General features: G+C 35.3%; 1 protein-coding gene across 1 annotated transcript; it reads right to left on the bottom strand.

Moving 5' to 3' along the window:
* Positions 1–4,744: 4,744 nt before the first annotated feature.
* On the bottom strand, positions 4,745–10,412 carry LOC126825334 (DNA-binding protein RFX6). Its single transcript, XM_050554945.2, has 5 exons — positions 10,208–10,412; positions 8,405–8,527; positions 7,724–7,810; positions 6,843–7,343; positions 4,745–5,011 (listed from the first exon to the last, which is right to left on the bottom strand). Exons 1-5 carry the CDS (start codon positions 10,242–10,244, stop codon positions 4,857–4,859), a joined length of 903 nt encoding a protein of 300 aa, XP_050410902.1. The 5' UTR covers positions 10,245–10,412; the 3' UTR covers positions 4,745–4,856.
* Between the last annotated feature and the right edge of the window lie 7,354 nt (positions 10,413–17,766).

Here is a 17,766-nt window from a genome sequence, read left to right as displayed (position 1 = left end):
CCATGTGTTATACAATATACTCCGACCTTGTGTTATATAATATACTCTGACCGTGGGTTATACAATATACTCCGACCTTGTGTTATATAATATACAATGGCCATGTGTTATATAATATACCCTGACTATGTGTTATATAATATACTCTGACCATGTGTTATATAGTATACTCTGACCATGTGTTATATAATATACTCTAACCATGTATTATATAATATACTCTCACCACGTGTTATATAATATACTCTGACCATGTGTTATATAATATACTCTGACCACGTGTTATATAATATACCCTGACCATGTGTTATAATATACTCTCACCACGTGTTATATAATATACTCTGACCATGTGTTATATAATATACTCTGATCATGTGTTATATAATATACCCTGACCATGTGTTATATAATATACCCTGACCATGTGTTATATAATATACTCTGACCATGTGTTATATAATATACTCTGACCTTGTGTTATATAATATACCCTGACCATGTGTTATATAATATACTGCAGCCATGATTACATTGAACACAATCTGGTTACACTGAGAGTAATATCATATTAATGTCCTTTATGTAAGAGCTAAAATCTGTCTATTACAGGTCTTTTGTTGGCTTCAAATGGTATATCAATTATTATTTAGACATTTATTCACATTACAAGGCTATAATTACACTCTCTAGATCCTCAGATGCTGGAGGTATAAACGGATTGATGATATAATTAATTTTTAGAAGGTGAATCTATGTCACATCTTGTCACAACAGTGATAACCCCGCTCAGAAATAAAGTCATTTGAATGAAATTTCCTTCAATATATTCATTTTAAAATAATCTATTCTAAACTATTAATATAACAAGAACGACACCAGCTCTTTATCTAAATCTTATATAATGTATATGTTAAGTATTTCTCTAAAAGTTTAATTACCCACCTGCTACTCTGCTTATCTGCTACTCCATATATTATAATATATATACAATATACTGTTTCATATCACATATCTACTGGCAATAACCATTTCCTTATCACAATAATAGGTTATATATCGTCTTGACGTTGATGTTCTTGGTTAACAACCTATTATTAATGAAAACAAACAATATATTATGTTAGATACTGTATTGGCGTCGATGTTCGTGGGCAATAACCATGTCATTCTAAGGACAAACAATATATGATATATGATGGCTGTGTGAAATGGCTAGAATGTAATATGTCAACCTACCTTATGATTGATAAGGTGTAATTTTATAAATCAATACATTTTGATTGATCCATCACGTCTTCATCAAATTATCAACCATATGATAACGACTTGTTGAAACACGGTTTATCTTCATGAACTTGCCAACTAATTTCATTCAACAATCGGGGAAGCAATCTATTAAACAATCGAGATATCACCTATAGATTCTTCATATACCATCTAGAACTAAACAAATATCATGATGTGATGTATCTTGGCTAACTCCCCCACATCGCAATAAATACAGATAACATCTGAACTTACCACATGTACCCTTTCAGCATAGATTATCTGAACATAACACATGTACGTGTATTAACCCCTCCATGTACGTGTCAGTCACGTGTATTCGATTAACGAGATTTCAGTTGAGCGGAATAATATCCACTGTACATGATTGGTTGAAATTACAGTCATGGTCTAGGTTAATTGGTCACCCACGATGATCTGAACTTGACGGAAATTACCGGAGATTCACGACGACTGTATCAAATGGATATTATTTTTTTTTATTCTATGTGGAAGATGACCAAGGGTTCTTTTACGTCCTTTTGTTGTTACCAAATCCTACATGCTACAACATTAACAAATTGAAACCACCCAAAATGGAAAATCAGTCAGGATACATATTAACATGGGGTAATCAACCTGGGTACATATTAACATGGCGAAATCAGCCTGGGTACATATCAACATGGGGTAATCAACCTGGGTACATATTAACATGGTGAAATCCGTGAGACATTTGATATTTTCTTAAAAATGCAAACACGAGTCGTTACTTTAAATGCAATGCGAATATATGACGTCATAGAGACCATATTTGTTACCCAATATTCTGTTATTTCTGGCTTCAAGTATTACTTCATACCAACGTTTCAACTTTACTCTTTAGATAGCCTATATATATGACACATGCTCTATCATCCAGACTTAAAGGAGCTGGTGTATAACGTCTCTGTCATCCAGACAAAAGGGGAATGGGGTTTAACGTCTCTATCATCCAGACATAAAGGGGATGGTGTTTAACGTCTCTATAACCCAGACTTAAAGGGGATAGTGTTTAAAGTATCTAACACCCAGACTTAAAGGGACTGGTGTTTAACGTCCCTATCATCCAGATATAAAGTGAATGGTGTTTCGATCTTTATCTTGTGATTGTTTCCCATAAAAATCCATGATTATTTTCCAAACTTGTGTTCTATTTAATGTGTTCCTTGATACATGTAGTTAAATACCAACCAAAGATAAATAGTGGTCTATATGTAGTGAGGCCACAGTGGATCAGTTAGAATAATATATATATTATCTATATCAACTAGTGGTCTATATGTAGTGAGGCCACAGTGGATCAGTTAGAATAATATATATATTATCTATATCAACTAGTGGTCTATATGTAGTGGGGCCACAGTAGATCAGTGAGAACAATATAGATATCATCTATATCAACTAGTGGTCTATATGTAGTGAGGCCACAGTGGATCAGTTAGAATAATATAGATATTATCTATATCAACTAGTGGTCTATATGTAGTGAGGCCACAGTGGATCAGTTAGAATAATATATATATTATCTATATCAACTAGTGGTCTATATGTAGTGAGGCCACAGTGGATCAGTTAGAATAATATATATATTATCTATATCAACTAGTGGTCTATATGTAGTGGGGCCACAGTAGATCAGTGAGAACAATATAGATATCATCTATATCAACTAGTGGTCTATATGTAGTGAGGCCACAGTGGATCAGTTAGAATAATATAGATATTATCTATATCAACTAGTGGTCTATATGTAGTGAGGCCACAGTGGATCAGTTAGAATAATATAGATATTATCTATATCAACTAGTGGTCTATATGTAGTGAGGCCACAGTGGATCAGTTAGAATAATATAGATATTATCTATATCAACTAGTGGTCTATATGTAGTGAGGCCACAGTGGATCAGTTAGAATAATATAGATATTATCTATATCAACTAGTGGTCTATATGTAGTGAGGCCACAGTGGATCAGTTAGAATAATATAGATATTATCTATATCAACTAGTGGTCTATATGTAGTGAGGCCACAGTGGATCAGTTAGAATAATATAGATATTATCTATATCAACTAGTGGTCTATATGTAGTGAGGCCACAGTGGATCAGTTAGAATAATATAGATATTATCTATATCAACTAGTGGTCTATATGTAGTGAGGCCACAGTGGATCAGTTAGAATAATATAGATATTATCTATATCAACTAGTGGTCTATATGTAGTGAGGCCACAGTGGATCAGTTAGAATAATATAGATATTATCTATATCAACTAGTGGTCTATATGTAGTGAGGCCACAGTGGATCAGTTAGAATAATATATATATTATCTATATCAACTAGTGGTCTATATGTAGTGGGGCCACAGTAGATCAGTGAGAACAATATAGATATCATCTATATTAACTAGTGGTGTTTATGTAGTGGGGCCACAGTGGAACAGAGAGAATAATATATATATTATCTCTATTAACGAATGGTCTATATGTAGTTGGACCACAGTGGATCAGTGTGTAAGGCGCTGCCACAATAGCCAGTTTGGGTCAGGTGTAGATCCCGACAGTGGTGTGGGGAGACGGGATTAGCAAGCATCAATGTCTAGTCGATCTGATAGGAAGAAAAGTACCCTGGACAAATGGAAGCAGAATACCCATATCACACTGCATGACGTATGCCCGTCTTCATTAGCCCAGTTTGTGCAGACCCCATTTTATTTCACCTCGTTTTATGTCCAATGTTATGAGGTTTATTTACGTCGACGAGAGAAACTAGAATTGTTGTCCGATTCGCACAGCTAGATAGACTGACATATGAAGGTCATGCTTGAACAATTGGGGTGGGGGGGGGCAAACCTCTGACTGTCTAGTCCAGTGCCCTGACCGCGCTATTATGAAACAATCTTTATACAGAACTGTATGTTGCATGGCCATTGTTGTTGATGTTTGGGTGTAGAATCGACGAAATGGCTTTAAATATACATTTTCTACAATGTTTTAGTGGATATTCATAATTTTAAGGCGGAAGGATACGAGACTTAGGATATTGGTTAGGTTGAAATGCTGGGCAGACTAGGGTTAGGGTTAGGGTTTACGTGTTAGCCACTTTCCATGGTGAACCTAATACAAACTTTTGTGCAAGATGATTCTGTGGTAGAAAGTGTCATTGAGTCAAGTGGCGTGGTTTCGAATCCCCGATTGTACGTGACAAGGAGTAGGGTCGACTGTCTAACCTCGTGGGTTTTCTCTGGGTCCTCTGGTTGCTCCTCATTGCTAAAGACCCCGACGCGCAAGCGAAAGAGTGAAATAAAACTGAACCTTATGTTAGTCCCGAAATGGCCTAGTTTGTGTCGAGTGGACGTTAATCCCCATCTCTCTTTGTCTAATTTATAAAGCAGAGAAAATGTTATAAAATCATGAGTTCTCTTTAAGTAGACATGTCAATTTGTTATAGTAAATTTTATTAGATTAAGTGTTCTATTTATCTGGTATTCTGTGTTTATAGGCTGGACGACTCGACTACAAGTTGTTATAGATTAATTGTTCTATTTATCCTGTATTCTGTGTGAAGTAGTGTTTATAGCCTGGACGACTTAACGACATATTGGTTGAGTAGCATTCATCTTGATACAATGGCCGATCATATACATATTGACTTGAATCAACAGACGAGCTGAAGGCAGAAACAGGAAAACTTGATTCCACTGAAAAACAAGACGAGAGAAATTAGAAACAGAACGTGTTTACAAAACTTTACTGGGGTTTAGGTTTTCAAAGAAAAAGATTGACAAAGAATGTAAGGGCGTTGTTCGAGTTTGAGCTAATTGGCAAAAACTGTTTTCAGAAACCTCTCTTAAAGATACGAGTTGTTCAAGTCGCTGATGGTTATATGTATTGTTCAGGGTATATATATATATATATATATATTGTTCAGGGTATATCTATGGTAATATACTGATATATATGTAATCTATGTTAAAAAGTGTTAAAGTTGATTATTTAATATTCAATTAAGAAAATAAAACCAGAATATCAACTGTAGATAACCCGCCTGCCTGGATTCAATAGGATTTATAGGAGGACCGTAAAACGAATTCACCAAATATAGGTGACGCTGGCTTGTTTGTTTCTTCTATGTGGATTCTTATGTTGGAACATTTCATTTACCTTATCAAAATAATTGATTCGTGGCTTGACTAGATTTATCAAAGGTAGTAACCTACACGTGGACAAACGATTAAAAACCACAATAACTGGGTGATGTGGGTGGTAACCTAGTTGTGGGCAAACCATTAAAAACAACAATAATTGTGTCATGTGGGTGCAATTTCTCTTGTATATATGAATATTAACACGTCTATAATCGTACACGTCAGTGTATTAATTACAACAACAATATATTATATAAATTAGTAATTACAACAACAGAAAGATAGAGAGATAATACAAATATGTCTGTATTCATCTCGACATAAATAGACCTATAACAATACCAGAATAATATGGTGCTACGTGGACGTCATTTAGAATTATTTTATACTTGTTAACCTTTCAAAATAAACGTCAGTTCGACAAACGGGAAACAGAAGAACATCAGACCGTAATCAGGTGACCAGTTTACGTCATAGTAATAGTTTTGCGGGTTTTTGTATTTAATTCGTTTTATGAGCCGCAGTGGCTAATTGTGTAAGGCGTCGTCTTACTAACTAGGATGGCCGGGGTTCGATCACAGAATTGGCGGTGAAAGTTCCCCTGTGATTTACCGGTGAGGCCTCCTCTTGTCAGAGTTACAGGACTGGTAACGTAAAACATCCAGTCTAGTCCTTCCGATTGTTAACAAATATTGCGGTCCCGTGTACAGGTTGGCGTGCACGTCAAAGAACCATCAACAATTGTAATTCAATTGTTGTCAGATCAAAATTTCCATGATTGCACACAGTTTTCGTTATCACAATCGGTGTAGAATTCATTGTATTCATGTGTTCGACTTTTCGTCCCATGTTTTGTTCTACCGAGAAGATCTCGGTGGAGGCAGGGAATAAACAACAGTACAGTTAATTCTTCAGCAAAAAAGACATTTAATTTTGACTAAAGAACGTAACCATATCTATAAATATTTTAACATAGAGCGAAGCTCTAAAGCATCGCGCGAAGCGCGGTGCTTGAGCAAAGCTCTTTTCCGGTAACACAGGAGCGTAATTGAAAATGTCACCCACAGACTGTTGATTAAAAAAAAATTCAGACAGGAACCGGATACACTGGGGAAAACAGGCAATGCGCATGTCTGTCAATGCGCATGTCAGCGCATGTCAACTTACCAAATCTCGCCCAAGCGAGATTTTGGGTCTCTAAGAAATATTTCTATGACGCGAGGAATAAATGACGTCAGATAATTTTGACGTCAATGAAAATCCTCACACCTTTTTGTTCTTTTTTCAATTGGGGAAACTTTATTATGAAGGTTTTATTTGACAACAATCACACCAGCTTCGCTCTACTCAGGCAAGGCCTGTTACATATTATTTATCTAATTACCTGACTCGGGATATATTCCACTTCTGGTATAACTCGATTTCTTATATCCATCATGGCCGCTTCCATAACTATACTCATTTATTGACTCCGGTACTACCGGAACCGGAAATGGTCTGCTATCAGTCAGTGGCCAATATGATGACGTGACAGGCGATATACTTCTCGCTAGGGCAGGATATGACGTGTAATTATGTCCGTGATAAGAATGAGGTTCTTGATGATAAGCAGACGATAATCTTTGAGATGAGAAAGAGGAACTATTGTTTATGTAATCAGAGTAAGTATGGCTGACACCAAACTGGGGCAGGTAAGGTCTCTCAAAGACACCATTATTAAAACTTTGATAATGTCTTGGAGAATAATAATTTGTAGAATAACAATAAGGTACATCTCTATGGCTTGGTATAGGATGAATAAACATGCCGTGGTCGGATGTACCGGTGTCTTCATGTGATTCACAGTCTTTAGGCAGTTCTAGAGAGGAAGTCACGTCATCAGGGACTGAAACAAAGAAGGAAATGTATTTTCTTAACATCTATTTCTGTCGCAGTGAAACATAGTTATGATGCGTGCTATGCGCAAAACATGGTATGCTTTCTGCCAATGGCGGAGCGTGGAATGCCAGCGCCCTGAGAAAAGCAAACACTGTATTACGTAAACCCTGTCCTTGTTGAAACACTGTGTGGAAAGCGCGTGCACTGGGAGATTTTCTGCTGTGTCATTGCGCGCTATTCTTTATTTCTCCCTTTTCCTTTTGCATGTTGAAACCAGAGCATCTCTATGCCACCGCTTGACGCCATTTAACGTGCTTACATCTCTATGACGTCACTATGGTGTGGATGGTTCAGTATTTTATATTTGTATATTGATCAGAAACATACCTCGTGTATCCATCTTTCTCTTTTTAACTTTAGGTGAAGAATTTGATTGGCTACCCGCCCTAACCCTGGAAACCATCTTGATTGTTTCTGTAAAACAAAGTAGGAATATATTTGATGATATCCATTGAGGGTGGAATGAACATGTATTGTATTATAATCATTAAGGGTGGAATGAACATGTATTGTATTATAATCATTGACGGTGGAATGAACATGTATTGTATTATAATCATTGAGGGTGGAATGAACATGTATTGTATTATAATCAGAAGGAATATCTAACAACACGAACATTTAATAATTGTTATTATCTACACAATTCAATATAAACCATCAATCTACTCTGGTTATCAGGAACAGTTTATTAGGATGAAATTGACAGTAGATGTCAATAAATCAATAGCAATCGGGAATATTTTATATTATAGAAAGTTTAAAGATGTGTGGGTATAATAATAAACTTCACAATACATATAGATATTTATCATGATATTATTAATAATACATATAGATTTTATCTTTCAGACAAACATGGAACGGTTTAGATGCCATTTTATCGCCAAGTAAAAGTCCCGGCGATATGTCTCCATTTTGAATATATATATAAATGTCAAATTGTGTGAGATGAAGTGAGTAAACTACCGGTTGTTTTCATGTGTGTGATGAAGTAAGTAAACATACCGGTTGTTTTCATGTGTTTCTGTAAGTTGGTTTGTAGAGTGTGTTCTCGGATCAGTTCATTCTGTGTTTCTAGAACCAGGAACGTGTACTCGTCCAACATCATGTGTAATAGATGGAATGATCCTAGAAATAAAACATCTCGTGTAATAGATGGAATGATCCTAGAAATAAAACATCACGTGTAATAGATGGAATGATGCTAGAAATAAAACATCACGTGTAATAGATGGCTGGATACTAGAAATAAAACATCACCTGAAGGATGCTAGAATTAAAACATCACCTGAAGGATGCTAGAAATAAAACATCACCCGAAGGATCCTAAAAATAAAACATCACCTGAAGGATGCTAGAAATAAAACATCACGTGTAATAGATGGCTGGATGCTAGAAATAAAACATCACGTGTAATAGATGGCTGGATGCTAGAAATAAAACATCACGTGTAATAGATGGCTGGATCCTAGAAATAAAACATCACGTGTAATAGATGGAATGATCCTAGAAATGAAACATCACGTGTAATAGATGGCTGGATCCTAGAAATAAAACATCACGTGTAATAGATGGCTGGATCCTAGAAATAAAACATCTCGTGTAATAGATGGCTGGATCCTAGAAATAAAACATCACGTGTAATAGATGGCTGGATCCTAGAAATAAAACATCACGTGTAATAGATGGAATGGTCCTAGAAATAAAACATCACGTGTAATAGATGGCTGGATCCTAGAAATAAAACATCACCTGAAGGATCCTAGAAATAAAACATCACGTGTAATAGATGGCTGGATCCTAGAAATAAAACATCACGTGTAATAGATGGAAGGATCCTAGAAATAAAACATCACGTGTAATAGATGGCTGGATCCTAGAAATAAAACATCACGTGTAATAGATGGCTGGATCCTAGAAATAAAACATCACGTGTAATAGATGGAATGATCCTAGAAATAAAACATCACGTGTAATAGATGGACGGACCCTAAAAATAAAACATCACCTGAAGGATGCTAGAAATAAAAGATCACGTGTAATAGATGGACGGACCCTAAAAATAAAACATCACCTGAAGGATGCTAGAAATAAAACATCACGTGTAATAGATGGATCCTAGTAATAAAACAAAACACAATAAATAACCAGAGTCGTCCATCGGCTTAAAAATCATACACCCCCTAAACAATCGGTCTAAGTACAAGACTCACGTTTTGAGAAATATGTCCTCCACCACCACAAAACTGAACAATACTCACGTGCTGTGAAACGTTTTAAATATGAAAACAGATGCAATAAACTTTTCATTGAAATTAAATATAAATTTTAATTTAACACTGTCATTGGAAATAATGTCTGTCTTTACCCCGTGCTCCCTCGCTACATTTCTCTAACCCTTCAATGGATATTGTGGTATCAACGTAAGTGCTTACTGGAACGATATATATATTTTTTTAACATTTGAGAATGAGTATTTTCGCACAAATATTTATCCAAAGTGTGTGAGAAGCCACCAAAGTTACATTTTCCTAAACAAAGTCGTTAGAAGAACAAATGTCTATTATTAGAATGTGATTTCAGTTTATCTACGAGAAAGAGTTTATTTATATCCTGAAATATTTCATGATATTTCTATGGTTTTATATGTGTTTTTATTAATTGCAATTCAGTTAAATAGTAAGACTTTTAAATGTTTTGAACCAACATTGAACAAAAACAGGAATCAATTATAGACCTGTGCTAGAGTCAATATCTATTACAGGATGTGACGTATTCAGAGTTTTTCAGATCCCATCCAATATTTACCAAAGCTAGAAGCGCTGTGTAAAGTTAAATCTCTCATTATTAACGAACCAATCAGCGACCATTGTAACAGGAAGTCAGCTGCTTTGCTCTCATGGAAGCCGCCATTTTGTTTTGTAGGAAACTGCAAAAAATAGAATTTGTATATAAAAATATATCCAAAAATTGTTAAGTAATTTCCGGTGTATTGAATGTTTTCAAATTAATGTGAGTTAATGAAGCGTTGGTTAGATGAAATTTTAATTTGATCCTTTTCAGTACAAATCGATTTTCAATAAATAGCCGTGAGATAGGAAACCGTCAACATTTTTTATATTTTATATTTCTATTATAGCAGTAATGAGCTCTGTGTTAACCTGTATATTGAATATCGTCACTGTAAAACAAGGCTATTATAGCAGTAATGTGCCACTGTAAAACTAAGCTAAATGTTTGCTGTATGGCGATGTTAGGTTGCCTAGTTTCAATATAAATAAAGATAGTCAAAGAACCGGAAGTTTGATTAAAATACATCTATATTCTAATTGAACGTGTGTTGCATCTTTGTCGATTTGAGTCGGATTATGATACCAAGCGGACACCTATCCGTAATATGTAAACAATGAAATCATGTTTAAAGGACAATATTGGTGTCAGTCATTATCACATATGTGATAGAACTGGTTAAACACGTTCCAAATATAATTTTAACACAGAGATCATTGCTACGATAGATGCGTAATCAATGCTTCAACAATCGGAAGTGACGAACGCAAAAGGAAAACATGAGTTATCCCTCTATATAACTGACTGAAGTGACGAGTGTACACGGAATCTCGGTTTTTCGTCCCACCGAACGACTATACGTTATTTGCCAGGCTCTCTGTGCTGCACCACTGACAAGGGAAAACAACGCCAAAGGAAGGGATCGAATCTCCAGGTTAGCCAATCGGGAAAGGGGGTAACACACGAGGATAATGAAGACGGGTATACGTCACTTAATGTGCTAAGAGATAACTTTTACCAGGACAGTTGGCGCGACAGCCTAATTTTATTTCGCTCGAATAACCCCACCTGGAGAACACATCGTTCTATTAATTCATCCATCCATTCTGTAAAACTTTCCACAGTAGCCTGTTTGTTGAGTAAATTTTGAAATTCTTCAAATGCTGAAATGGAAATATATGATAATAAAGTAAACACACAATCTTCTATTTTGATTGGAAGCCGTGGTGTCTCAGTGAGCAGGACGTTAACATTGATTATATATGATGAGTAGGTCGTAGAACCACTGTACAAACAACAGTTTCTTCATAACACACTACATGACGTATATACTCGTCTTAATGGCACATTACATGGCGTATATACTCATATACTCATCTTCATTAGACACTACATAACGTATGCACTCATCGTCGTGCCACACTTTAACTACTTCTCTGTTATTCAATAACACATGGTATATATAGATATAACTACTTCTCTATTATTGACTAACACATGGTATATATAGATATATAACTACTTCTCTGTTATTCAATAACACATGGTATATATAGATATAACTACTTCTCTATTATTTAATAACGACTTTACGGATCATACTTTCATATAAATACAAACTTTATGTTATGCCTAGTTTTGATCTGAATGGCGATGTTAACTGGACATTGAGTAGGGGGGATTACATTGGAATCAACAGCTTAACGTGCAAACTCAGTCTGTAATTTAGGAATAGCTTAGCACTTACAATCAAAGATAACTTCCCTCTGTTTGTCATCTGCTGGTTGGACAAAAGCAGCTTGATCTGAAATCTCCTTTAAATCGACGTCTGTAAGATCGTCCACCATGTTGGTGATAGTTTCTAGGTTGGTTAAAACACTTCGAGCTGTCTTTAATATAAAAATACACCCATTTAATACAAGTGTACACTATAATCTTTGTTTATAAACGGGGTAGAGAGTAATGACCTTATATGGTCACATATGTCTGTGTTAAATGAAACAAGTGCTGGATAGGCTGAACACTTGGTAGGCTGACGACTAGGGTCTCAACATCTAGATTTAACTATAGACTTAGCAGGCTAAAGTCTATGACCTTTTAACACTGTTATAAGTCTTTAACATCCGTGATTATCTCCAGGTTGGTTCAGTTGTGTTTAATAAAACATACTTTAATCTACCCTTAGTAGTGAGGGTGGGGGGATAATGGGTGGGGGGGCATAATGGGTTGGGGGGGGGGCATACCCTAGGAACTCTCTTCATCTAGATCCGTAAATGTATTGTACCTAATCTAACCTACCTGTGCCAAATGAACAAATGATAACTGACGTTTTACACTCTGTATAAAACTTCTAGACACTACAAAATAAATATAAGAATATATTCACAACAATTTGGAGATATAGCCGACAGTATCAAGAATTTGTGAGAATGAAGGCATGGTATTTAAATGCTTAAAAAATCTGTCAGTACTTTGAAAAACAAAAAGATCGCTGAAAACCAGAACCGAGTATTTCGGACTACAAGCTAATTGTCAAGCGTTAGGGGCGACGAATGAAAAGGATTTGAATATCATAGGAAAAGGGAGGTAATCGGGTTTTACCATTAGGATTCAGACTAGTAATTCAATGTTAAATTCATAACCACAAATTGCCCGATAAATGACAATCACGTGATACTAATATTGAAAGCGGTTGATCGTTCCGACTTTTCGCTAAGAATGGTCAAAGGAATTTATAGGCGGCGACGTCATTTTAATATGCGATTTTCGTAAATCATGTCTGCTTTCTGCCTGATCACAAATATTCATCAAAACCTAGTGGAAATTGTCCATTCGAACATTTTTCTTCAATTTTACAGTAAAACACCAACGACAAATGTAATGAAAGGGAAGGGAGGGGGCGTACTATAAATAGAGGCACTACATAAGATCAGGGGAAGTAATTACTAGTCGTTGTCCAGAAATCAAAAACAAACTATGTTTTGGATGATATATAAACAGTCGTAATGAAATATCGCAGGACTATTTTCAAGATCACAAATTGCCCTTTGCCTTGTCATAAATAAAACTTGGGAGTTTCCTGTCAGGTCTCGGTTCAAATAGGTCCCGTGGTCTCAAGATCCGTATTGGTGTCACTGCGTTTCTTGTGGACTAAAATCTAACCTGATTTTTTAAACCGTAGCTGAATGTAATAAAGTTTACCCCTTTCGTTCCAATAAATCCGTGGTATATTCATCACATTACGTAAATAACCGATTGTTACTGACTGCTATTTATACCTACCGTGTAATTCAACGGTTTCTAGAGAAATTTCTACCATGTTACGGAAATAACCGATGATTACCGACTGCTATACGCACCTTGCAATTTAACTATTTGAATGTGACATGGCGTATCTTCTAGAGAGATTTCTACCATGTTACTGAAATAACCGATGATTACCGACTGCTATACGCACCTTGCAATTTAACTATTTGAATGTGACATGGCGTATCTTCTAGAGAGATTTCTATCATATTACGGAAATAACCGATGATTACCGACTGCTATACGCACCTTGCAATTTAACTATTTGAATGTGACATGGCGTATCTTCTAGAGAGATTTCTATCATATTACGGAAATAACCGATGATTACCGACTGCTATACGTACCTTGTAATTTAACTGTTTGTATGTGACATGGCGTATGTTCTAGAGAGATTTCTATCATATTACGGAAATAACCGATGATTACCGACTACTATACGTACCTTGTAGAGAGAGAGAGAGAGAAATGGGGTTTAACGTCCACTCGACACAAACTAGGTCATTTCGGGACTAACATATGGTTTAATTTTATTTCAATAATTCGCTTGCGCGTAGGGGTCTTTAGCAGTGGGAGGAAACCGGAGGACCCGGAGAAAACCCACGAGGTTGGACAGGCGACCCTACTCCTTGTCACGTACAACCGGGGATTCGAAACCACGCCAGTCGACTCAATGACAGACTTTATGATACAGCGCGCGCACGCTAACCATTCAGCCATCCAACCCCCCACGTACCTTGTAATTTAACTGTTTGAATGTGACATGGCGTATGTTCTAGAGAGATTTCTATCATATTACGGAAATAACCGATGATTACCGACTACTATACGTACCTTGTAATTTAACTGTTTGAATGTGACATGGCGTATCTTCTAGAGAGATTTCCAACCACATTGGTAAATGTCTGATGAAACTTTCTATTTCAGTTCCTAGACTGAAATAAATAAATAAAATAATTAAACAATTAAACCTGATCAATAGATACTATAATAAATACACTGTTACATCTGATCAATAATAATAATATATTGTATAAAATGGACGATAGTTTACCTTTCTGGCATATCTTGTATTGTTGATGGAATAAGAACATCGACTAAAACCTAAAATATAAACTATATACACTATGACGTTTTCATTCCATTACACCCCTTCAAATCCGAAACCTGGGTCCGATCTTTTCCCAATAAATTATTAGAAAACTCGCTGTAAATGTTGCTTTCTTGAGTATATCATATGCAGAGACTGCTCTGCTTATCAATTCGATGTTAATCAAAAACTACGTAAATTCAAAACTAAAAGCGATCCATAAAACTACGTGCGAAAATAAATTTCTTGAGGGCCATCAAAGCCTACCATACCCAAAGACTCTTTCTCTATCAAACTGCATGGTGTATTTTAATTCTAGTTAGATAATTCAATTGTCATAAGACATTGTCACTCATTAATTCGATCAAAACTATTTTTCAATATTGTGTTTCACCATCAAATACAGGTAGCTGCCTTGTAATAGACCAAACCACTGTACGTAGTTCTGACGTCGCGATTATAAAGTTGACCAATGAGATCTTACCTTGTATAAAATAGAGTCACATAAAGCGATGACGTCAGAGATTATTGACGTATCTAATAGACTAATAAGGTGATCTGGCATACCTTGCCAAAAGTGAAGAAGAAAACTTTCTACCTATAATATAAAGTAGAAGGAAAGTGTTTAGTATATTGTTGACACGTGTTGATCTGTGTTGTACAGTATGTTTTGTAATGTTTAGACACTGGTTACTTGAAAGTACTAATACAACATATATATATATATATATGTATATGTTTATCGACCGTATATAGTCCTTATTCTCTCATTCCTAATAAATCTGTAATGTCAATTAGCAGGGTGTAATACAGAAATGTATTTACTAAACAATGTATTTGGTTGATAACTTAGGAGACTAGGATATTTTTTATAATGCCTAAAATGTGTACACAAATTAATTGGTGGCAAACATTGTGTCTGCTCATATTGAACAAGACGTCATATTGAACATGTTGAACAAGACATATTGACAAGGCGTCATATTAAACAAGCCATATTGAACAAGGCGATATATTGAATATAGTTTATTGAACAAGGCGTCATAATGAAGGTGTAATACAGAACAATATATAACACTTACCTCTTCAAAGTTAGCAGTGATAATTGTATCCAGTATTCTCTGACAGTGTGTTCTATACATCATCATAAACGTCTTCATCTATAATTACATTTACAAATTACATTTACAAATTACATTCACAAATTACATTTACAAATTACATTTACCCACCATTCTACAGTTCTGACAGGGAATGTATTGTTTGGTTTGGATGATCGAAGAAATAAGATCCACCCATGTTGTGAATTGTGAACCAACTTACTTTATCTCTATCTATAGAAGTGGCCAGTATCAGATTATCAACATCAGGAAACTCTGGTAATAACGTACCAGTTTTAGAACTCAGAGAATATTTACGATTAGATCCCTGGAATAAAATAATAGTGGTTCATTTACATAAATACTAAAATTGCTTTTGTTTTTATAGTCTTTCGGACAGGACGAAAATCCGAGGCCCCGTGTATTACGTATACCTGTTTATAGTCCAGTCGATGCAGAGACGTTAAACCCCATTTCATTTTATATAGAACATCTGTATGATATCTGTACAAATAAAACAAAAATAATTAAAGATACCACAGATCAACGTCACCTCAACATCAAAGTAAAACTATAACGCAATGGGTGTCCATTTTCCTTGACAACCGAGTCTGTGAGATAAATTGAGTGCGTGTTACGTGGTAATTTTGTGTGTACATGTCACTAGAGTTGCTCATTTATCACCGCCATTGATTCTACTCGTCTCCAATAATACAAACAATGGCGGATTGAAAGAGAGATAAGTCCCGTGTTTATCACATCCAGCTGATTATAATAAAATAGTTGATAAATAACACACGTATTAAACCTCACTTCTCACCTGTATTTACCTGGATTCAATATACTCTATAGACATGTCAACTGAATGGTCTTAGGTGTACACTTTAGTTTGCAAGGTCAGCAAGCAAGTGAAGTATTTAAATAACATCGAACCATATGTTAGTCCCGAAATGATATAGGTTGTGTCGAGTGGAATTTAATATCTCTCGCACCCCTTCTGTCTGTCTGTCTGTCTGTTTCTCCCCCTTTCCCTCTCTCTCTCTTTCTTTCTCTCTCACTTTATTAGCTCTTGCCGGGGCCGAGCAAGAAGGTATAACGTTGAACCCCATTTTATTCCACTTCTTACTTGGATTTAAAATATTTGATATTTTATTGCCATATATCATCGATTCATCAGAACTTGGGGGAGATCATACTCTTACTGAATTCAAAAATATCAGAACTTGGAAGAGATCATACTCTTATTGAATTCAAAAACAAGACACTGGGATTCTTTGGATATACAAAATTACTTTCATAAATCGAATAAGAATTTTACATTCATTACAACATTTATAGCTTCCAATCATTTTGAAGGAGGAGATTTACCAGGTTCCTGTTACAGAAATTTGACAGTTGACAATCCATGGTGCCATCATCGTCTCCACTTTTTAAAGAGAGAAAGTCAATTTTTATTTTGAATTGTTATGATCACATTGTGATTCAATTTCATTGATGCATAGCATTAATTGTGATATCACATATGTCTATATCATTATCTCGCGCTTTAAATGCCCATCCCATCCCACAATCTGACGATAAAGGATAAAGCAAGTGACCGTGACATGTTGTCATAAAAGTGTTGTTTTAATTTTACAATTGTTTTTTTATGTAGCTAATAAACCTGGGGGGGGGGGGGGCATCAGTAAGTTTTCGTAGCATTTGTCCCAATCCTTTTGTACTGTATTTATTTTCTGGTACAATGAAATATGTTTAAAACAAATACTCACCTCCGTTTTCATCTTGGTTCCAGAAAATCTGTTTTTATAAAAAAAATAATTTTAAAAGACCTGATATTTTCAAAAGATTGAATAAAATCTACTGGTATTTAAAGAAAAAATATTTCATTTAAAAGAAGGTGTGTTTTACCCTAGGACCTACTCTTACTATGATATATCAAAAAGATGTGTGATGGTAATTTATCAGCTCCATTATACCAGAATAAAGGTTTATATCTTCTTGTTTAAACAATATTTTATTTCAATTGGATAAAAATGGATCAGACAATCAGATATAAAGAAAATTAATTATATACACTATTT

This window comes from Patella vulgata, chromosome 6 (assembly GCF_932274485.2).
Source record: "Patella vulgata chromosome 6, xgPatVulg1.2, whole genome shotgun sequence".
NCBI classification, from domain to species: Eukaryota; Metazoa; Mollusca; class Gastropoda; family Patellidae; genus Patella; species Patella vulgata.
This window is presented reverse-complemented; position numbering and strand designations above follow the sequence as displayed.

Excerpts from the sequence above, each read along its gene's own strand:
- LOC126825334 (XM_050554945.2), bottom strand. The coding sequence starts at position 10,244 with ATGAGAGATTTAACTTTACACAGCGCTTCTAGCTTTG. Across the intron at positions 7,344-7,723 it reads GAGAAAGATGGATACACGAG|TCCCTGATGACGTGACTTCC; the intron begins GTATGTTTCTGA and ends TCTTTGTTTCAG. Across the intron at positions 5,012-6,842 it reads TGGAATATATCCCGAGTCAG|TGGAATCAAGTTTTCCTGTT; the intron begins GTAATTAGATAA and ends CTTGTTTTTCAG.